This window comes from Mya arenaria, chromosome 6 (assembly GCF_026914265.1).
Source record: "Mya arenaria isolate MELC-2E11 chromosome 6, ASM2691426v1".
NCBI lineage: Eukaryota > Metazoa > Mollusca > Bivalvia > Myida > Myidae > Mya > Mya arenaria.
This window is the reverse complement of record NC_069127.1, coordinates 6548845-6573013: the sequence shown is the minus strand read 5'-3', so window position 1 is coordinate 6573013 and position 24169 is coordinate 6548845. Positions and strand designations below refer to the sequence as shown.

General features: G+C 34.5%; 2 protein-coding genes and 1 long non-coding RNA gene across 3 annotated transcripts in view; all 3 read right to left on the bottom strand.

The window, feature by feature from the left end:
• Positions 1 to 2054: 2054 nt before the first annotated feature.
• LOC128236996 (adhesion G-protein coupled receptor D1-like) lies at positions 2055 to 13198 on the bottom strand. The gene is made up of 11 exons (XM_052952164.1): positions 13137 to 13198; positions 12036 to 12168; positions 11805 to 11907; positions 11501 to 11603; positions 11115 to 11265; positions 8748 to 8817; positions 3871 to 3937; positions 3563 to 3654; positions 3253 to 3379; positions 2749 to 2790; positions 2055 to 2150 (listed from the first exon to the last, which is right to left on the bottom strand). Exons 3-11 carry the CDS (start codon positions 11861 to 11863, stop codon positions 2055 to 2057), a joined length of 807 nt encoding a protein of 268 aa, XP_052808124.1. The 5' UTR covers positions 11864 to 11907; positions 12036 to 12168; positions 13137 to 13198.
• Positions 13199 to 19948: 6750 nt separating this feature from the next.
• Positions 19949 to 23489, bottom strand: LOC128236476 (uncharacterized). The gene is made up of 3 exons (XR_008261365.1): positions 23403 to 23489; positions 20335 to 20436; positions 19949 to 20039 (listed from the first exon to the last, which is right to left on the bottom strand). It is a non-coding gene; the product is annotated as an uncharacterized LOC128236476 (long non-coding RNA).
• The window catches only part of LOC128236475 (uncharacterized), a 32262-nt gene continuing 31571 nt past the window's right edge, over positions 23479 to 24169 (bottom strand). The window contains exon 8 of the mRNA XM_052951351.1: positions 23479 to 23577. Within this exon, the coding sequence (XP_052807311.1) occupies positions 23558 to 23577 (20 nt within the window). The 3' untranslated portion in view covers positions 23479 to 23557. The remainder of the gene's footprint in view (positions 23578 to 24169) is intronic.

The following is a 24169-nucleotide window of genomic DNA, read 5'->3' as shown; positions in this document are numbered from 1 at the left end:
ACCCTCTGCATCCCAGTCCCTCACTCTCTGCCTCCCAGTCCCTCACCCTCTGCATCCCAGTCCCTCACCCTCTGCATCCCAGTCCCTCACCCTCTGCATCCCAGTCCCTCACTCTCTGCCTCCCAGTCCCTCACCCTCTGCCTCCCAGTCCCTCACCCTCTGCATCCCAGTCCCTCGCCCTCTGCCTCCCAGTCCCTCACCCTCTGCATCCCAGTCCCTCACCCTCTGCATCCTAGTCCCTCACTCTCTGCCTCCCAGTCCCTCGCTCTCTGCCTCCCAGTCCCTCGCCCTCTGCCTCCCAGTCCCTCGCCCTCTGCCTCCCAGTCCCTCACCCTCTGCCTCCCAGTCCCTCGCCCTCTGCCTCCCAGTCACTCGCCCTCTGCCTCCCAGTCCCTCACCCTCTGCCTCCCAGTCCCTCGCCCTCTGCCTCCCAGTCCCTCACCCTCTGCATCCCAGTCCCTCGCCATCTGCCTCCCAGTACCTCTTCTCTAAACGATCAATATCATCGACCAACACAGTCATAAATCATACCGCAAATGGAATTCTAAAACAATTCTTAAATGGACTTTAATATTTATTACCAAATAAGCAAGATAATATGTCGTAGAAAATAATAGTTTAGCATGCATGATATTAATAAAAATATAACTTTAATGCATATATGAGATAAGCAATAACTCAAACATATTTTGCAAATGTACATTTTCATACAAGAACATTATTTTAATCAGAGTTTTTGTTTATTTCATTGCGATATTACACAAATAATAAAAACGTCCTCAATCCCATTAATATATTTTATTTTAATAAATGCATGACACAAAATAAATAAAAGAAAGAGGTTAAAAAGCTTTTTTAAACATCCTATTGACATACGATGAAACAACTGGCTAAGATGTATTTAGTTTAAGCTTATTACTATGCGTAAGGTCATGCGTTGGAGATTCCACTCGGGTATGTTACGAAGTAAAAATGAATTTACTAATAAATATCCAAACATACACATAAAAGAAAGAGAAACACTGTTGATTGTAGTGTGAAATGGTATTTTATTTCAATCGTAATTGAAAAATGATATTTTCACTCGTGGCTGTGCCAATTTAAACTTGCTTCTAAGAAGACTCACGAAATAAAATACGTTTACTGGAATCAACAAATATCCACTATATATTCTGATACAAAACGTGCACTACTAAGTAGTCGACTAGATTCCAAACTACCAGTACGATAAGCTATATACATAAAATAAATGATAGAATATACTTAAGCATATATAAATATGATTTTTATAACAAAATGATTAAGAGTTAATGATAATTTAAAATATTACTGGTCGTTGGATTCTCGTATTAGTATCAACTGTATTATTACAAAACTTCCGGAGTGCTTATTAATTAAAAATATACACACGATACTTTACTCAGATAATTATATTTATGACTTCGTATTTCTACCTAATAAGGTAGCATTTAACTGAATGTATCCTTAACGTGTATCGAAAATAAAAAATAAAAAAAATCATTTTTATATTTGTTTAATTTTAATCGTTTCAGAGAATGAAGTTGTAGTTCTCATTGAAGGATAATTATTATGAGGCTCATGGAATAGTTCCTAACCTCAGAGGGACAGACTAATAGACACAAGTGGAATGTCTACTATAAGCTTTTTGTATTCGATTATTGGTATATACATGTAGTATGGACAATCGTCAGATATGCAGTTGGTGGACATCTCAGTCGATTTTGCTACAGACTTCTGGAAACCAAATTATATATTTTGATCAAAGATATAAATAGCCCAAAGACAAAGATATGAATACGTTTCAGAGTTTAACTAATTTTCTTGACACTTTCGATCTTCTTTATATTGACGTTATTTACAAACTAGACTAAGAAGCAGAGCGCAAAATACATTAATAACTTAGAACCATTGTTTAGATTCAATCAATTTCGTAAGACTACTTTAAATGGCCACAGATCTATCAGTTGAAATAGAAAACATATGGCTTCGAAATCCAAGCAGCGAAAACGAAGAGTATGGATAGTTGTAAACTATTAAACAATATAGTACCGCGCTTTCATTTCGGTAGCAGTGGTCGACACCTCTGTTGCAAACCACCTGGTTCGCCTGGCTTTGAACGCCTCCTGCACCTTCGAAAAAAGAAAGAAAAGAAACATGGTTTAAACCTTCAATAAACAATACGATCACCGACCTTATCATGCGTGTGGCTGATGGACGCTGGTATACATTTTAAATGTTGTAATATACACGTTTAAAGCTGCACTCTCACAGATTGACTATTTTAACAACTTTTTTTTTGTCTTGGAAAGAGCAAATTTTTGCGTAAATATCAACAAACAAACCAAGGATATAAGATTGCTGACAAAAAATTAGATCGTAGATTTATATATTTCCGTTAGAAAATTGACGTTTTATTGCTTAAACCGTTACTAACGGTTTAAGAAAAATGCATAAAATATCATTTTTTGAACTTATATAAACAAATCTGCGATCTAATTTTTTCTCAGCAGTCTTATATAACTGGTTTCCATTGATTTTGGCAAAAACTGGCTCGTTCCAAGACGAAAACTAAAAAAAGTTGTCAAAATGTTCAATCTGTGAGAGTGCAGCTTCTAGGTGAACATGTAGTTCAAAAGAACTCTCGATTGAAGAAATACACGTGTTTATCTTTGCACATCCAGTAAGCATTGTTGGATTAATTTAGAAAAAGTGAGTAAACATACATACTTTCCTATCCATAATGCACTGAACTATGAAGATAAGTACCCCCTGTAAAAAAGACAAAGAGTTAAGCTCTTTTATGTACGAGCATTTATTATCCGTTATTTTTTGGTATTGTTTACCTACACTGTTTAACACACTAGGTTGAGCAATGTTTCGTTCAGAGAAAAACACATTTTAAGAATGTTTGTACGTTAACCTACAGACGTTTTCTACGTTTACATGCTGACTGCCACACCTATAAGCTATTGTACGTTTCCATGCATACGTTTGTACTGTTGCACGTGTACCTACAAACTGCTTTACGTGTACCTGCATACTGCTGTACGTGAACCTGCTGGCTGTTGTACGTGCTCAGTTAGATTCTTGCAAGTGCACATACATAACATTATCCGTGTACCTACATAATATTGTCCGTGTACCGCCACAGTTTTGTAGGTGTACATGAAGGCTGCTGTACGTGTACCTACAGGTTGTTGCACATGTGCATGCAGAATATTAAACGTGTACCTGTAGACTGTTGAAGATGACAAAGAGGTACTGGAAAACGATAGCATTCCTGTTGACAGCAAACACACCGAACAGCCACGTGATTCCAAACACTGGCAGCAGGACACACACGCTCCTTAGCCCAGTCCTGTGACAGATCATAAGATATAATAACCATAATTTGAAAACATTCATCCCGTTTTAAAGCAAATAAACAAAACTTTTGTGAAACGTTTCTATGCATGATTGTTAACTATGTTTCGACTGACGGTGTAAATAGTTGTGTTTAAGTTTGTGGAATCATAATACGTAAGGTAGCGATAAAAAATACACTTTCTTGATCTTGTCAGCGTCTCCTCGTTTCGAGATAGCGGAAGTTCCAAACATCGTTTTGATGACAGCGACCGAGATGATGATGTTCACCTGTAACACAAAAAAAAATCAGAAGTTAAATGAATAAAATCAACAACATATACCGCATCACTAACAGCAATTACACATAACTAACAAAACTGTTCAGAAGAATGTGACGTATTAAGTGCGTTGTTTTTTATATTTATCCTTTTCCATATACTCAAATACTAAATTGATTATCGAACGGTTTCCACAACAACATTACCTAATACATAAATAACTTACAAAAATGACTGTCAACGCCGGTCCAGCAAAGGCCCAGAAAAGTCCCGAATCAATGCTTAGCCAGCAGCTAGAAAAGAAACACTTTTAAATGCTGCCTTCTTATAATTTAAGGATTCTGGCCCACAATAGTTCTCTGATAGCCCCTTTTACCATAATGTTGTTTTTGGGGGTATTGTTTGGTATTCCATTCATATAAAAAGTAACCATGATTACTGAGAGCTACTCATGAATATTAGACTCCGCCTACTGTCTAATGTTATTTTTATTACTGCTGCAGGCTTTTGTACATAGGAGAGTTGTGTTTACTATCATGAGATGTATATTGTTATTAAAGTATAACACATTGAATTGTGTTTATATACACTGACCACCCAATTTCATAACATGGTGTCAGAAGTAAATTCCACTGCTAGTGAGAATGGACATACTTAGATTAAAAAAAAGCAATATATTCAGTGCTGCTGAATTTAATTCACTGCACCAACGAAGTATACTTTCACGGATTACAAAATGAACAAATTTTATCCGCCGGATAATTTTGACTTTTCATCATCGAATAAATGGAAAGATTGGAGATACCGTTTTCAACGTTATAGGACAGCTACAAAATTGCACAAAGAAGAATAAGAGGTGCAGATTTCATGATTAATCTACTGTATGGGGAAAGACGCTGAACATTTATTTAAAAGTTTTGGACTTTCGGCGGAGGATCAAAAGAAATTTGATACCGTATTGGAAAAATTCAACGGACATTTCACACCGAAAAAGAACATTATTCATGAAAGAGCAATGTTTCATTCTCGAAAACAAACTAAAGGCGAATCGGTCGAATCTTTCATCAGGAGTCTGTACGAGTTAGCTGAGAGCTGCGAGTTCAACGCTGTCGTAAAATCAGAACAAATCCGTGATGGCAGTGTGCTGCAAGAGTGTTAGTGAATTACTCGTAGTATCAAATATGGATTACACAAGCGACAACGAAAATAATGACCAAAACAATGACAAAAACAGTGAGTACTATTTAGGTTCCATTAACTGTGACACGCACGAAGAAGATCCGTGGAAAATCAAATTGACAATTTGTAATTCAAATATTGTATTTAAAATTGATACAGGGGCAGACGCTACAGTCATTTCTGAGTCCACATTCAAATCTTTGAAAAAGCGCCCAGCGCTAAAGCCTTCATCTTCAGTGCTTCGTGGTCCTGGTGGTCAAATTGTTTGTAAGGGTTACTTCATTGCTGATACGTACAGAGATGGTAAAAAGTTTCTGTTTCGCGTGTTCGTGGTCGCAGGAAACGATCAAAATAATCTACTTAGTAGAGGAGCCGCGAAGGCTATGAATTTAGTACAGCGTTTAGGTGAAATTTCACAAAGCATATTTGGAACCGCGGGTACCATGAAATGCGAGCCTGTTAGAATAGAGCTCAAACCAGATGCACAGCCGTATAGTGTGAATACAGCGCGCCGCTTACCATTTCCACTATTGCCGAAGTGTGAAAAAGCACTAAATGACATGCTAAATGACGGTGTCATAGAGAAAGTAACGGAACCGACAGACTGGTGTGCACCGATGGTACCAGTAGTTAAGCCGAATGGAAATGTAAGAATATGTGTCGATCTAAAAAAGTTAAACAAATCCGTAAAACGCGAACGCTATATGATACCAAATCTTGACGATGTTTCACCGAAACTTGTGAACATGACAGTCTTTTCAAAGTAAGATGCAGCGAATGGTTTCTATCAGTTACCGCTTGATGACAATAGCTCGCGATTGACGAAATTATAACGCCATTTGGTCGATATGCGTTCAAACGTGTTCCGTTTGGGATCACGTCAGCTCCTGAAATATTTCAAAGAAAAATGTCCGAGCTTTTAGATGGTCTGCCAAGTGTTGATGCCATACTGGATGACATTGTCGTCTATGGTAAAGACGTACAGGAGCATGATAGAAATTTGAGTAAAGTCCTGCACAGGATCGAAAATTCGGGACTAAAATTAAACAAAATTAATACAAATGTTTGTTCAGACAGACCAAAATTGAATATTTTGGCCATATAATTAGTGATAAAGGGGTCAGTGTTAATCCCAAAAAGGTCCAAGCAGTAAAAGACCTTAGTGCGCCAAACAATGTCGCGGACTTGAGACGCGTGATAGGGATGATTAAATATTTAGATAGATACACTCCAAATTTGTCTACAGTCATGAGCCCGATGACTGAATTGTTGAAGTCAAAATCTGTTTGGGAATGCGGCGTTCCGCAGGAAAAAGCCTTCCAAACTATTAAAGATTTGTTGACAAACGCCCCGACTCTAGCGTATTATGACAGATCGAAACTTTTAGTTGTTAGTGCCGATATCAGTAGTTACGGATTAGGTGGAACACTGTTCGTTAAAGAAGGTTCGAATCTCAAGCCGGTAGTTTATTGTTCGAGAACGTTGTCCGATGCAGCAAAGAGATACGCGCAAATTGAGAAAGAAATGACGCCTCGGTATGGGCATACGAAAAGTTATCTTATAGGGCTAGATTCATTTGTTCTATTGACAGATCACAAACCGCTGATTTCACTTATTAACAATCAGGACATTGACCAAGCACCTTTAAGATGTCAGAGGCTTCTCATGCGAATGAGAAAGTTTAATCCAATATGCAGTTATATTCCGGGCAAAGAAATGGTTGTGTCAGATACCCTTTCTAGGTCTCTATTGAAAGAGTTTGATCAAACCTTTGAGAATGAAGTGAATAAATATATAGAAATGGTCACTGAAAATATTCCTTTAAGTGACATTCGACTACAGCAAATAAAACAGTCACAACAAAATGATGAAAACATTCAAAAGGTTATTACGTACACATAGCATGGATGGCCGGAAAAGGAAAACTTACTTACACAGGAAATAAAGCCGTACTTTCCAGCAAGAAATGATTATTCTGTGGCCAAAGGTTTACTGTTGTACAGGAGTAGATATGTTGTACCAGACAAATTACACTCAGAAATTTTATAGCAAGTGCATACAAGTCACATGGGAATTACTAAAAGTAAGAACCTAGCTTGCATGACAGTTTGATGGCCAGGAATATCCAAAGACATTGTGAAGTTAATTCAAAACTGTCAAACTTGCCAAGAAAATAAGCCAACACAAGGACGTGAACCATTGAAAACAATGCCTTTGCCTAATGGGCCATGGGAGAAAATTGCCGCAGATATTTGCGAAGTTGACAATAAACAGTTTCTGGTAGTAATGGATTATTATTCCCGTTATCTTGAGATCGGATACTTACCGAGAGCAACAAGTGATAACGTTATGGGAAAAATGTCAAACATGTTCTCACATTCGGGCTACGCCACAGAGCTAGTGACCGATAACGGTACACCCTTCACATCTGATAAATTCAGAAAGTTTATGGAAAAACATAATGTGAAACATTTATTTTCATCCCCAAGATATCCGCAAGGAAATTCTCAAGCCGAAGCTGGGGTAAAATAAGCGAAGGGTATTTTGAGACAATCTGATGTTATCAGAGCACTTCAAACGTATCGGAACACGCCAACAATAGCAACAGGATTTAGTCCTAATCAGCTGATGATAGGCAGGAATGTTCGCACGTTTCTTCCGTGTATGCCGGAAATCACTAGACCAAAATGGCCTAGACGGTCAATTGTTCAAAGAAACGACAAGAAGAAAAAAAAAACTTACGAACATTTCTACAACAAGAGATATTCTGCACGTGCATTGCCATTATTGAATGAAGGTCAAAAGGTCAGAATAAAACTAGACAATGAGAAGAAATGGGAAAAAGAAGGAACAGTTACGATTCCATTCCAAGAGAAAAGAGCATACGTTATAGATACAGAAAATGGAACATATACAAGAAATCGAAGGCATTTACAACAAATTCCAAACAGTGATTTTTGTGAGTCTGACAAATCAAACGAAAAACAAAGTGAAAATTGTGTCACTGTTCCTTTTCAACAATCCAGGGAAACTCCGAGTGAACAGAGAGATAAAACACAAACATCTCCAGTAACATACGTAACTCGATCTGGGAGGGAAATTAAACCACCACAGCGATATGGGAACTATGTTTAATGTTAGAAGTAATGACATTCAGATTAAGTTCAAGAGTCTCAGATAAGACGTTATAATGGCTAATTAAGAAATGTATTGACTGGCAGTTTCGTTAATGTTTAGATTAGAACTTCACAAAAGTTATCATTTCTGACTCTAATATATGAACCTTTAGGTTAATATTTTATGGAGGAAGATGTTTGGTATACCATTTATATGAAATGTAACCATGATTACTGAGAGCTACTCATGAATATTAGACTCCGCCTACTCTCTAATGTTATTCGTATTACTGCTGCAGGCTTTTGTACATAGGAGAGTTGTGTTTACTATCATGAGATGTTTATCGTTATTAAAGTATAAAACATTGAATTGTGTTTATATACACTGACCACCCAATTTCATAACAGGTATTGTGACCCATTTAAGTTTAATATCATTTTGGAGGGTATTGCTCGCTGATTACTAGTATGTTAAATAAATGAGAGCAAGTACATCGTTCGTCGTAAGGTTATTACAGTTTGTATATCTTATCTTCATTGTTCAATTAAAACCAGACGTGAACAGACATATCTGCTGTTGCTAAAGGCCAAAAAGGCTTGTTTGTTATATTTGTTTCTGTCTAATGTTTATACTTTTACTGATATCTGAACATAAAACGCTTTCAAATGATACCAAATTAATATGGGATTCCCAGGCATCCAAAATTCACACATCTTAAATCAACAAATTGTAGCAAAACATGAGTTTGAATTTGTTATTTAAGTGATTTTAATACTCTTTTATCTCAATAATACAATGCGTACATACAATTTATCATTTCCATAACCATTCAGCTTCGATGCTGCAGCAGAAATGGATACAACGACCAAGGGAATTCCTGAAAATGTTCAGAACGTAAATACATCGTCAGATACCCACGACTGTGCGACTACGTTACACTCCATGCATCTGGGTAGCAGGTGAGTATCTGACAATGTGTGAAATACTGTTGCCTGCTTACCCACCACATAGAATGTTGGCTTCAATATTGAGCAATATAATATTCATTTGACCAGAAGGGACTCACAACCATATGTTTTGGGGATTTGATAGAGATAAAACTATGTCGTTGAATGCTTATAGTTAGCTTATTTGGCTAGGGGAAAGGCGCAAATTCTCACCGATCCCTACACCATGTGCTTAATTGTATAGCTTAACAATCATTCATTAATAGGCTTCGATCCGGTCAGTGTACCGGCGCTTTAGTTATATTGTTATAAGAAGGCGATAAATAATAGAACACAAGTATACTGGTAGCATATGATCTCCAATTTAACGCCTTTCATACCACCATTCATTGCGTATGTTACTTATGCGCTTCAATACCTTATAATTGTTTTGACACTTTTTTTGGATACATTTATTATTATTGGTTTCTTTTTTAACAGTTCAAAATGATATATAGCATGATGGCCAAAGCCCAACACGTTCATTAACTTATATCTTAGAATAAGAAAGACTGAAATCTAAGCTTTCTAATTATGATATTTATAGTTTTCTATCTGTATTTAACGTGTTATGCATGGAACATTTGAGATACTGAAGGTTGCAATGTAGTTTGTTTTTAAAACTATATTTATATACCATATAATTGATGCAAAACGTATTCAAATTATTTTTATGGCTAATACTTTTTGGGATTGATCAATGATGTTTTAATCTAAAATGTAGATATGTTAGGCAGCAATAGATCCTTAAACGTTCGTCAGAATGCTTGTAGTGATGATGTTCTTGGTGACCTAGGACATTTCACCATGTATATATACTCATCAAAGCGCTGTATTAAATACTGCAAACGTCATCTCCATATGCCAAATACTAGATATCCTAAATGTGTTCTAATATGTTTGTATATTGCATAACATTGGTTTTTGTAATTTGTTGACTTCTGTCTAGGAAAGTTTATAAACAAATGGCTTAGCCAACATAAGGTTGAGTCTATATGTTTAAAATGCTATATTAGTTTTACTTACGTACGCAAATAGATTAAAGGATCAATACTATCAGAAATCGATTTGTTTACAAAAATATATACAAATGTTATACAGCTATATATATCTCTGGTTCATGGTGGTATCGCCAGACATATACAATTATTATAAAGATATGAAAAGCGGCATATACAAATGCTCCATGTACAGTTATAAAAGGCCGCATCGCTGATTCATGGCTGCATAGCCAGATATGAATAATTCAGCTCATGTTGACATTACCAGTACTAGTAAATAAGTTAACAGTGTTGTTTTGTTGATTCAGATGAATATAACAGTTTTCAGTCATGATGTATTGATTTTTAAACAAATCGTCTTATGTGAATATCATAAATGATGTTTATGTAGAAGTATTTTTGTTCATACGTCTATTTTTTGATGACATAGATCCTTAACCAAAAGGTTTGGCGGTCAAAGTGGATCTCCTCTCGGAACTGCTACAGAAGTGCAGGGCCAAAGGTATCAGTCGTTGTTAAAACAAAAGCAATTTTATTCAGTGAAAAACGTCATCATAACTAACGGTTTAGGGGAGGGGATATATTGCCTGCAGTAATAAACAGATCTGTGGCCAGTTAGTGTATCGAACACAAGGGAATATCGTGTTATTCGGCTGATCTGCGTGATTGTACCACTTTCAGTTGCTTAGGTAAAATACAATGACGCACGAGACTGCAATTCCAGTGCGATGTTTCTTTACGCAAGCAATGAAAAGTGATACTTTCCTACAGATCATCCGACGTATTTTTTAAGTATTTTTTAAAGATCTACACATTTGACTGACAGTCGTTTTACTATGTAGTAGTATTGTGGATGAGGATTTGCGCATGCGCAAAATGCAGTTGTGTGAAACAGGTTTAGAAAAGTATGTCCCAGTATTCATATTCATGTTTAAATCATGCAATATTATAGATGGCAATTTAATAGACATTCAATAAATAAAATATTTCAACGAACGACTCGTTTTCAAATGATATCACTACTACAGTGGATCACAAGGCATCACATTTACAAACTTTGTGTTAAACAGCTTACCTTTGGGATGTAAACACTAAAAAAAATATTTAGGTATTTCCTTCTTATAAACCATTGGGCGTTAATATTTCTGGAACTGTTGTGTATCAGTTAATAAAGAATGCTAAAATACCGTAGGAAATTCCAAGCAGTGCTGGCAAATAGTTCCTTTTGTCGAAGGGTCTAAGCACCACTTGCGCAATAATACATCCTTCTGAGAGCATCAAGAAAAAGGCAGTCAAAAATATGTAGTGGAGGAGAACAGCAATGGAAGTGCACACGGCCTGTCAGATAAGGATTACAGTCATGTCTGTTTATTTTATCCAGAAAAAAATGTTTAAACATGTTTCTCAAACACTGATATTTTTAACAGGTGCATAACCTAGAATACGAATTTATAAAACGTCAACATAACGTGTACGAATAACGTCTTGATGCCATTCATTCAGACCAACATTATAGGCCTTTTAATATATTTGTTATAGTTTTCTTCGAACGTAAAACAACATATGCACTTACGTGTTGTGAAGTTTTATCTTCCCCTGCCAGAAAGATGACATACGCCAAAAGAAGAACCGAACATAAGTTTAGCAGCAAAATTGACCTCCTCGAACGTAAAGCCCTGTACGGTTATACAATCTCAATTAACTCTTCTGCGACATACTGATCATTTTCTAAAGTTAATTATTGTAATACTTAACTTTATTGGGATAACTTCAAAAAGTTCATTGTTCAAATTCGCCAGTGTAAGTTATGTTCACGAATTGTCTCCAAACATCTGTCAAATCAATCACATATAATGTCTATATAATACACAACTTACTTCCAGAAGAACACGATGGTCGTAATGGTAAAACCAAGCCAATTATAGATATACTGCATCCCACGATTGACAAAACTCCAAGGCGGCGTTGGTGAACAGTTTTCTAAGTAGAAAATCTAAATTTCATTCAGTAACGTATGATTTTAGTAAATTTACAAATCGTCCACTCAGAAAGACTATTTCGGGAATTTGTTAAACACATTTAAATATTTTCAAAGAATATATAACAACCGTTTCAGTGATACTGGTCGGACTCATGAGAACAGCAAAATTTGTCAGATGGTTACAATGGCAGGTCACAGTTCCCTTTTCTCCGTCAAATTGTTCTAAAATGCATCCGTCAGTGGACCAATGGCCTTTCCCGCTACAAAAGACACAACATATTACGGTTGCTAATTATTTATTATATGCTATCCGGTGGTTTATAGAGATTGATAAGTGAAATAAAAATGGCATTTCACTGTTTTCTTTTGCTTAGCCCGCTCTCACTACTAAATCGAACGTCAGCGCGGAACAAAAATATACTTCAAGGAGTAACAACATATTTATAGTGCTTACTTAAGCTTTTCATAAATAACATAGTGAGTGGTGAAAGCAAAAAATGTCACCACTTTTGGAACTTTAATTTTCATTTAGATTTGTGGTACAACCTTTCGCATGGGTAAAACGTTCACCTATTGCTCTATGGTCCGTGTGTTAAGACTTCGAGAAAATGAAACAATGGAAAATGTTCTCACAGTTTAAAAGCTTTAAAATCAAAATGAACATTTATCTAGCAAATATAAATATGAGCTTTAGAAATTATCTACCACTACCATATCAACAAAGCATTAGCGTCACTTGACGATACATTTTTATATAATAAAGGACGAAAAAAGTAGTTAACAACTTTCTTAAAATACAACAATTGTCAAAATGGCACAGTTATTGTTTTCTTTATTATTGACTCCAAACACCTATCATTTTTATTCATTATATTGTGAGTATCAATGCAATTGCGTTCAGAACTAAATGTTGTTCTCTGCCCCAAAGGAAACATGAACATGCACGAAACAATAACTGTATTGTTCTTAAAAAACATTACATGAACACTGACGTTTTAAAAGGTTTGTGTGTTTGCCATTCAGAGCCACCTTTGTACTGAGGTGATTCATAGCCTTGCATTGTTTTGAGCAAACTAAATTGACCTAAATGACTACGTCCCAAACTAGTTCATACACTTTTAATAAATTTGTTATGGAATAATTCAATTTAATAAATGAAGTGAGCCCTATGAGTTTAGTTTTACTCTCTTAAAAAATTTATCACCGAAGCAAACATTTAAGGATATACCTTTGATTTGTTTCCCAGTATGAACAGGAGGGATCAGTTAGCTTTCTCTGAAAGAAATAAACAAATATCAGACGTGCTTCAGTTTATTTATATGCAAAAGTTGGACCAATCACTGTAAACGAGCACACATAAAATGTAATATCAAATGACTAAAGGTGCTATCATCGCGCAAGGTAATTAACCAAATCATATTAAAAGACACAATAGTCAAGGACAAACAAACACTTAACGAGAGATATATCTGGTCATAGCACACGCAAATATATACATTCAAAAAGGGAAACATATCGTTATTACTTAGGTCAGTGATAACCAATTATGAGCTCAAAATACAATAATACAATGGAAACAACAAGTACGAGTCCAACAGTCAATTCTACAAGATTTTTTAAAGGCACAAGAACGTTAAACATAAACTAAGTCGTAAGATAACAAACAAAATTTACTTAAAGGATTAAATTTCGAATGTCGGTATTCAAAAAGAATACCTACATCAAAAACATGGAAGGTTATCCTGACGTCCACTGTTCTGATTGCTGGTCTGTGAAAACTGAAGGACAATACCGGCCCGTTGATTGAACTATCTAATCTAGCAATCAAATAACCCAGAACATTTGCAAATGATGTTATATCCTACCTCATAAAAGGCAGCACAGAACAATGGCTAACTTTGAGTGGTGATATGGAAGGAAGTTATTATGCAACGCAAGTTCAATTTCGCCATTGTGGAACTTTTCTTTTGTAACAATCCCTTTTTAAAATTGACTACATTAGAGGCTTAAAAATACTTCTTTGATTTTGTTTATTTATTTACGCTTTTTAAACGAACAAATAAAGAAAGGTTATTATACGTACGAGTCAATATCGTTTGAACTGGTAGGCAGCTTTCCCGACATGTTTTTGAATAAGCCGCCACTAAATACTTGTTTACCTAAATATCAATATAAACATAATTGATTTTTTTAGCATTTGAAAGTACAAATACATATGCTAGTCCTGTGTTCAGTTAGTCTAACAGCCGCTAACGTTACCTCACGTTAGCAAACTAACCGTATCCATGCTGCATCGCAACGCATACACTGCAAGCGGGGAACCAAATAGCAAACTGAACGCAAATATTGAAGTAACTTAAATCAGTGCGACTTTGACAAACCGATTATGAAATATCCAATTGTCAGTTGAGTCATGATCATTTGTTAAGTTACACTCATTAAAAAATGATACACCGTGCCCTTACTTTCCACCAATGCGTACTGTATTCGATTCCTTGCCAGGGCGTATATGAGATTGGTCACCATGTCGGACAAGTGTATTTAATTTTATTCCAGGAGCTCCGCTTCTCAATCGAAACACCTCGGCCATTTTCCTTTGAAACAACCTCGGATGCACATATCGTTCTTAACATTTATCTACGCTGCAAGTAAATCGCGGATCAATTTCAATTTAGCGCTGCGTTGAAGCCTAGAGACTTTTATCTTAGGAATCTTATTGATTTATGCCATAGTAAACTTCACTAGGAATCAAATTGAACAAAGTAATACTAATTACACATACCGACACAACAATAAATTTATATTCTTATTACTAATTTTACGAACTACTTTTACATCCGAGTCTCGTCGTACGGCCGAGATGGCCAAAATGTTCCGATTCCATTCAACTCTTGAGCAACATTTCATGCGTTATAAAATTATCTTATAAATCATTGTAACTTAAATAACGTTGACCAATGATCAAACAGGATGGGTAACCTAGTCCACAGCCAACGACGATCAGATCATCCATACTGTTATTGGCCTTTTTAGCTTTACTGGTCGTGGACGGAAACATAATGTGTTCACACCTGTCCACTTGCCCAATTTCTGCAACTACAATTATAAAAATACACTATATGTTCCGTTTCGCAAAGCAGATACATTCATACATAAAGAGTGTTAAACTTAGGAATAAATTTAAACCGCAATTCTGATTAGATTTTAGATATAAGTAGCATAGATATGCAGATTATGTAAGCTTATAACAGCAATGCATATCTGCTTCATTCCTGTTTGAGACCTTAACCGATGTCCGGTACATTATTTTGAGTTCAAGGAGGACAAAAATAAGGACATGTTTATGTTTGATATATATAAAAGCCACTATTTCTAATTACTTAACAAACATCTTACACAAGTTTGGCATTTCGAACGTCATGTTCAAAACCGTAGCAGACGAGTTGACAACTTTCGTAATGAACCGGTCGATTGTGGTTATTACTGAGTCGGCACCAACTCCCTTCTGTTGTTCAAAAACAATGTAAATGCAATGTATCAGCCAAGCTTTATAATAACCGAGTTTATGCATCAAATCGAGGAATGAAAGGTAAAGGGGGTCTTTCTTCTTCTTTAATCAACGTGAGCTTGAGGGGCTTGGCTTTCACGTCTAGTAATGGTCACGTTTAGGTCAAAAATTGGTTCGAAGGCAAATTTTGACCAGGTTAATTAAAGTAACATTGGTCATTATAATGCTTGACAGCAAAACACTGCCTACGAGATGACTTCTTAATGAGGCAAATATAACATTTGTGTGAAGGCGTTAATATAAGTAACATAATGAATCAAAGAATGCATTTCGCGGCGTTTTTCTGCTGTGCTCCTCTTTGTACTTTTATCAGACAAAAATCGTGGAAAAAAGAATAAACTATGAAAACAATTGATTGCACTACTGTATATATTTGAAGTATACTAATATTTTTTACGATACTATTATGTACATGTCAATGACAGAAAGCATACGTACGTCATTAATTAAACTTTTCCATGACGATGTCGAAGTTTCATCCAGTAAATTATTCGCAACTTCAAAGAAACTCTGAAACGAATTAGGTATTATGTCATCATAAGCAAAACAGATAAAAACGCACAGTTTCGTAGTTAGTCTAATGTATTCATGATGTTTACGAGGGAGAAAATGTAACTTGCAATGAAATACACATACGTTGGCGACGTTCTCGACTGTGGTAGAATTAAGTTCGATGTCGTCAATGACTTTATCAAGGATTTGGTTAAGAGTCTGTAGATCGCCCGTTGTTGGCAAATTCTCGTTAGCTGCTGTCCAGATATTTGTTGCCTGTTTAAGTTTTGATAAAGCCTCTGTGGAGTTGAGGGAGCCATTAAACACCTACAGATAGAAAAAAACGGTAGTGACGATATAATCATTTGAATAAATACATTAGAGCACATGACATAGAAAACAAAATTAAATTACACGCTGGAATGTTTGGTAGGTGCATATAATGTTTAACTATGCTAATATTTACTTTTAAAACATGTTAGAGCATAAAGACAATGTTGTGGATTTATAAAATCTGCTGACTTCGCACGATTGAAATACACTGTGTTCTTAGTAGATTTTACATTCCTCAGAAATGCTGAATTAAAAAATAGATATTTGTATGCAAAGGTACAGAAACAAGTCCAGTAGCCGAGGACCTAAACATAACCCCGTCTAATGGCACAGAGCCAAAGCTAGAAACACAGAACAACTATACGAACATTCACAAACAACACAAGAAGAAACTGTTTGCTCGATTAGCAGTTGTTTATGTCAACTGTATGCATTATCAATAATAAACGTATATGGCATAGTGAAGATATTTTTTGATTTCCTTCATGGCATAGTCAATTGTTTTACAATGCTCAACATTTATGGGGTGCCATCAAACGGATTAAGAAAATCGTTTAATTAAATGGACATTGCCGGCTAGTTCATTTGTTTATTTTCAAGTACATTTGTATGAACATAGTAATGAACACTTTGAACTCTTGAATACTAACTAGCTGATAAACTGTCGGTAATATAATAGTTTTAAACTGAAGTGCGTTCAAATCACCAAAAACAAATACAAAACAATTTCAATTGTCGACAAATTTTCTCGCAGTTTAAAAAAATATGTTTACTGGTTGAGGGCCAAAATCCGAACACTTTAGGAGGCTTTTTACAGTTATCTTGGCGAGTTTTAGCTGCAGTCAGCTAGTTTTTTTTGTACGAAATATCTTTGGTTAATGTGTCAACATCTGTCGAACTACAGATTCACAATCTTACTAATTATATGTCGAAAATTGTCCATTTTATGGACAGTAAATCAACCTTCAAGTTATGGAGTCAGTCAAAAAAAGTCAATCATTTGGAAGAAAAGATTAGCTAATAATGTCGCTTTTATTTTTAATAATGATTTCTTTATTTGTTCACAGTTTTAGTTTTAGTATAATGATGCTTTTTATGATGAAACTCTATGATCACACAGTTTTAAACCTTTTATTTTATAAGGCGGACTGTGTGTGATGCTCATATTTTTAAACCATGACTGCATCGTATCTTTGAACAGATTTTGCATTAGGTGCTCTGAATTGTATTCCTCAGTCTGCAGATAGAGTTGGGATCTCTAATCATAGAAATACTTGGGGTTTACCTATAGTTTATTATTTGTTATATTATTAAGTTTCCTCAAGATAATGCATACTTTGATAAGATCTACCTTTTACGTTTTTTCTTTATTTAGGATTGTTGGGATAAAATAGTGAGGTTTGAGCACTTAAACTGGTTTAAACCCACAGTAAATTTTACTGACCGTTCCAAGGCGGTACCTAACAATTCTTGATAAACATACCTAGTTTTTTATATATAGTATGTATGTACTGTGTTGTTTGTGGAGTTTTATGCGGTTCTTCCGTGTTTCTTGTTTGTGATTTTTTGTTTTTATATTCAATGTCTTTGGCGTCTACCCAGTGTCATTAAACCGGATTTATGTTTAAACTGTTTGTTACTGAGCTTGTTTCTGTAGTTTTTCGCATAAATAATGCTATGGAGGGCACACTTAGAAAACGGTTGTTTTTTTTCACAAATCTTTCTTTCTTTTATTACGCTGAACACATTATACATGTGAATAGAGTTAGAAATTATATTTTAATATAATATAATTATAATATAAAAACCACAATTAATGAACCAGGTTTTTGGGGTCAGATGTTAAAGCATATTATATTGGAATTTGAAAAGACATAAGATACACTGAACCATAATAAGTTATAGATGAACTACTAATCTTTAAAATACTAGGTTATATTGCTAGGTGGGTTTCGCAATTTTGGAAAGATATTATATTGACAACATTTCTATAAATAGCTAGTAAATATTTTCTTCTTTCATTTGCAAAGTGGGTGCATTTCAGAATGTAATGAAATTCATCGCCAATGTCATTTGAGTTACATAAAGTACATTTTCGGTCATTTCTGTGAATAACATGCTAGCAACCTGTCTCAACGGGCAAAAATTATTACAAAGTCTGAAATTTATGAGCGGATGGATAAACATTTCTGGAATTAAACTATAAAAATCTTCAAACTTATGATCCGTTTTGTAAATCCTATAATTGTAACACTTTGGAGACTCATTTACAGTACTATTCCAAGATTGCTTGTATTGATCATTTAGCGAATTTTCAACAAGATTTAACAAATATTCCTTTGTACCGTCAAAGTACTGGTTTTGCCATATAAAACAAAGTCAACATTCATCAAAAATATTCTTAACATTGTCTAGCTACATATAATGCCTATTGTATTTAATTGACTCATTATAAAGTAGTTTATACAATATCGACGATAAAGTGTAGTTATTGTGAGTAAGTTTATACCAAAATCCTATAATCCGTTTCTTAATAACAATACTGAGTGGGAATCTACCTAAGTCGCCATACAGCATAACATGAGGTGTGCCTTTCTTTCCTTTTAAAATATGCTTCATACAATCAGTTTGAAATTTTTCATTTGTGCTAAGGTCTTCAAATCCGCACACTTCACAACCATATAACAAAATTGGTGCAACAGTATTATCAAACAATTTCAATTGGCAATCAATTGATAAATCTAAATTTCTTATTTTAACATACAGATTAAATAAAGCTATTTTCGCTTGATCAACAACATCTTTTTGGGCATTTGCAAATTTTCTATTCTTTTAAAATATAACTACATAGTATTTAAAAGTTCCTACAACTTCAAACCTTTGATCTTACTCTGTTAAATTTCTATCCCTTCTAGCTCTATCACCAAATATTAATATCTTCGTTTTATCTACATTTATATCTAACTTCCACATTTTGCTTTAGTTAACAAAGTTTTCCATTGACAATATAAAATCGTTTTCATTCTTTGCAAAAACTGTATCATCAGCATATAAAATTACAACAAGTTTAAGATACACTAGGTCAACATAACTGAGGGGTTTTAAAGATGTGACGTCCAGCCCTAATGTGCTTCATTTTGACCTTTTAGCAGGTTAGGACAATAAACGGCATTTTTTGGACAAAAACTCAAGGAATCAAGACGAAACATGTCAGTAAGGCAAGCGCCTGTATTGATCTAGATCATGGAATAATTGTTTACGCTAGATAAAAGCGTGTTGTAACAGGCTTTGGGGATTTTAGTTCGGGTTTGGACAGTCAACCAGTGTCGGATGTATAAAAGTCAATATAATATTTGATCATATTGGCACAAACGATAAGGTCGCTATAGAGTTACTTAGTTCAAACTCTGGTGTCGACGAAATCATTTATATTATTTTCATCACCTATATATCTTTGTTTAATCTTTACATGTAGAGAACATTTTTATTTCTTAACGTCTTACCTGTAAATAATGTTCATTGTTTAAGAGAAAGTTTACCTTTAATTACTCCAACAATGTCATTTATTGGTTATTAAATATATATTATCATAAGAAGTGCAAGTTATCATAACTTACAGTGTCGATATAATTAAAATACTTTTGCGAACCTGAGCGTGCAAATCCTGTATGGCCCTCTTTGTACAATTGTTAACGGGGTTCAGATAAATGCCATTCTCACAACGACGATAAATATCGCCTAAAATACAATTGTCCCATTACTGATTGTCACGTGAAATAGTAACATATAAGATATCCAGATAAATCGTAAGTTTCTTTGAAAACTACTGTATTTAAAACATACGAGACAATAAGAGTTGTCATATGGATTAAGTAAACCCTGTCGTGGGTTCAAAAAGTACATCAGTACAAATGGAACAGAATCGAAAGCGAATAATATCAGTTATTGAGCATCTTCAAAATAAATAACATAAATATAATGGTAAACAACAAAACATTAACTCCCTAATTATATCAGGATCAAAATTCCATACCTTGGTATCCCTCTTGACATGATTTATTACGAGATATATGTCCATCAGGTGCCTCTGGCCAGACAATTCCATTTTCGGTGGATGCGGCGCAAGCGATTGCTCCTGAATAAATCGTTGAGAAATGGTTAATTAAAGCATATTATCAATTCTCATCGGCTACAAAGAACGGTGGTAAACAAGAAATTTTAATATCTTACACAGTCCGACACAAATATGTCGTGCAAGAATTGAGCATAACAATGTTTGTTAATTGCTTAAGACTTTACTGTAAACTAACTTAAAAACAAATCTGATTCAGAAGTTCGTTGATTCTTAAAGTATGTTATTCGCGCAATAAGCAACATCAAAACTGCACTAATGTGATTATATATGAGTATCTGCGTTTCGACTATGAAATGCTACCACTACTTTCTTGTGATCTGAAACCAAGATGAATACGGTAATATAATATAGAGAATAAATTCTGGTCTTCGACATCAGTGTTCTTGTGTGGTCGCTCGCATAATGCGTTTCAAAACAATATCTTTAAGAAAATAATCATATGCTTTGCAAAATGAATTTAAATGACATATTCAACCTAATTATTTTCCTTTCTCTAGGAATTGAGATAAAGGGCTTACATTTAATGTTGTCATAATTTCCAGTTTTACAGAGACTGTGATCGGTAGTTTTTGGTTTACATAATCTTAGCCATGTTGAAGACCTTTTTTATACAAAGGTTGTAGTACATTTTTCTAATCACTCAGTTTTGATTTCATTCACGTAATTTATATTACTGAATAATTAATCACTCATGAGTTTTTAGACCGCATTTAATATGCCAGGATCCTACACTCAAATTTATCTTAGGTAGTTCTTAATATAGCTTTTTGGCAATGTTCTGCAACGTTTCTATAAAGGAGTAGGCTATACTGCCCATTGCCACTAAACCGGGTTTATGTTTAAACTTTTTGCTACTGAGCATGTTTCTGTAGCTTTTTGCATAAATATTGGGTATCGTTTATTTGCAAATAATTAATATGAATTGCAAGATTTGTGGTTGGTTATACAGTCGATTCCAACTTCGTGTTTGACTGTTCTCTAAAAACTACAACACGGTAAACAAACAAATGTTAACTGTATATATGTATGAATCGAGAGGCGTTCGGCAGATTAGGATTTGACTTAAATTCTTCCAGAAATGTAGAATGCAACAAAAAAGAGAAAATACCTCAAATTGAACAGGAAAGAGAAGAGATGAATGAAATGATTTGTGAGTTGTTAAAACACCAGTGCATACATGATATTGTTACTTTCGTTCACTACAGCTGTCCTGTGCATTTGCGTTTACATATATCCTTTTCTTACTACGTTCACCATAATATTTTCAACTGCTAACCTGTTTACTTTGATAATGTTTGTGATATTTCACTAATAAACATAATGAATTCAGTTGTTTCCTGTACGAACATGTTTTAATAGAAGGTATTTGGACCGTTGTAATAAAACACATATATATATATATATACAACTCTAAGGTTATTTACAAAAACGATTATTACGGATAATTCAAATTATCACGAAAATATCAAACAATGAATGACAAAATAAACAAAATTGAAAGACATTCTCTATGTATTTAAAGCTAAACTGTGAAGTATGATTGTAACATTAATTTAGTTTCCATCATATATAGACATTTTTAAATATAACTATGGAAAATACTGTTGAAACATACCATAGTACACATGCATACTTCTTTCAGACAGTGTGTTCATAGTATCGTGTCTTACGATAAATTTACATAATTATACATGGCATATTGGTAAACAAAATGTTTTATCCTTCAAACTTCAAAAATATTCTTATTAGGTTTATGGCAAAGGAGCTGTAACATGAATCCATGGGCCATTACCTTGTGCCTCAAACAGGGTTTGTATTTGGGGTTTTTGGCAACTGTGCTTGTCCTGCAGTTTTCATTGCATTTTTTTTCATATTCATAGAATAGTCCAACAATAAGTGTGCAATGTACGTCCGAACCAATCTCAAAACATTGACAATGTAAGACCGATCAAACCTTTTTATTCAAATATCTTCTCTGATATATTTAGTTTAAAATCGTAACTTGCTGGCATGGCTGGTGGCAGACTTGACAAGTCTTATGCGGCATATGACGTACACCCTTGTGGTTTGCGACTGTTTTCTTGGCCTTAAATTGTTTTTCACACAAATCGCATTTTACCACTTAAGTGCCGTGTTGGACGCCTCAAACTCGGCCGTGGTGATACACATTCCAAAAAATAGTTCAAGCTAGCAATTGTCAGTGAACATGTTCAATCAAACCGACAAACTTTTCAAATTTGAATGTACTTTGTGTTTCTGAAGAATATTCCTTCCTGAATGTATTTTTATTTTCTGCCAATCGGATAACAAAGTATCGGATGTGGTTTGCGTGTTAGAGAATGGTACAAATATACATTTTCGAAGCCGAATGCTTTGACTGTCGCGGCAAGCCTAGTGAAACCAGTAAAGAAGCACACTATACCATACACTCAACGAGACACACAACATCACAAAACAGCACAGTTAGATAACATATATTTCATTAAAATATATTTTTATTATTAATTGCCTGGGTTTCCGCTTTCGGACGGTCGGTGGAACAGGCCCAATGTCTTGAAATATCATTTAAAAGCGTATCAGTTTTAAGTAAAAAATATCTTTAAGCTAATTACTTGCTAAAACTACATTTTATAAACCAAAACATACTTTATTAGGATTATCTATTTCTTTTAAAAGTATCACAAACTCTTGCTTTCTCAAAACACATTTTTATGGATATTTAGAAGTAATTGTGGCACAGAAACACGGGCATGTGCATGGATAGAACCGTTGTTTTTTTATTCATAAATTAAATAATCCTTCGAAATATTTCCTTCACACAGCTAAACTTGTAAAATATTATTTTGATAAAACAAAATGTGACTTAACTCAAATGATGAATAAGAATTACGTTTAAAAACATTTAAAATGTTTGAAAATGCCTACCCACCTTTGTTATGCGGAAGAAGTTTAACCTTAAAGCATACCTATTTTACAGACGCCATCTTGGCACACGTACCCCGGATTGGTACAATCCGATGCAGTCACGCAAATTCCACTAACCTCTACTCTTGTACAGTCATCTATATATAAAACAGGATGGCAGTGAACCCGTTTAAGGCATAATCACTTAACGAAAGCCTCATCGAGAGGAGATTTCATCTATAAAAGGAGAAGATACAAATTACATGTTTGAAGTAGGTCAACGTGACCCTTGAACAATAACTCATATTAACAAAAATATAATGTATCTAATACAAATATCAACGAATGTATTCAATTCATAAATTGTCGTCTTAAATGTAACAATTGATATGAACAATCGCCAGAATTCACACATTCAAGTATACACAGTGGTAATACTATACAAGGTTACGGGTATAACAAAACGTTATTACTAGTACTGAAAAATACCGTAAAAATTCGTATAAACAGTTCTACTTCTTGCTGCCTTCCACATAAGAAAAACAAACATTTAGCAACTACTGTATTATTGCTCTTTACATGATAATGCACTTGATAATCATAACATGATTTGCTAATATAACAATTTGCCTGCATTAATGTATAATATAGATATAATAATAATGATGCATGAAGAGATCAACAGAGTTATATTTGTTACATTTACAGCCATGAAACTAATTTATATATATATTTATTTATTAATTTATATTTTTTTTAAATTCAAATATACGATGTTCATGCCTAAACTAATGCCTACATTGTAAAAAGTATATCTATATTTATATAA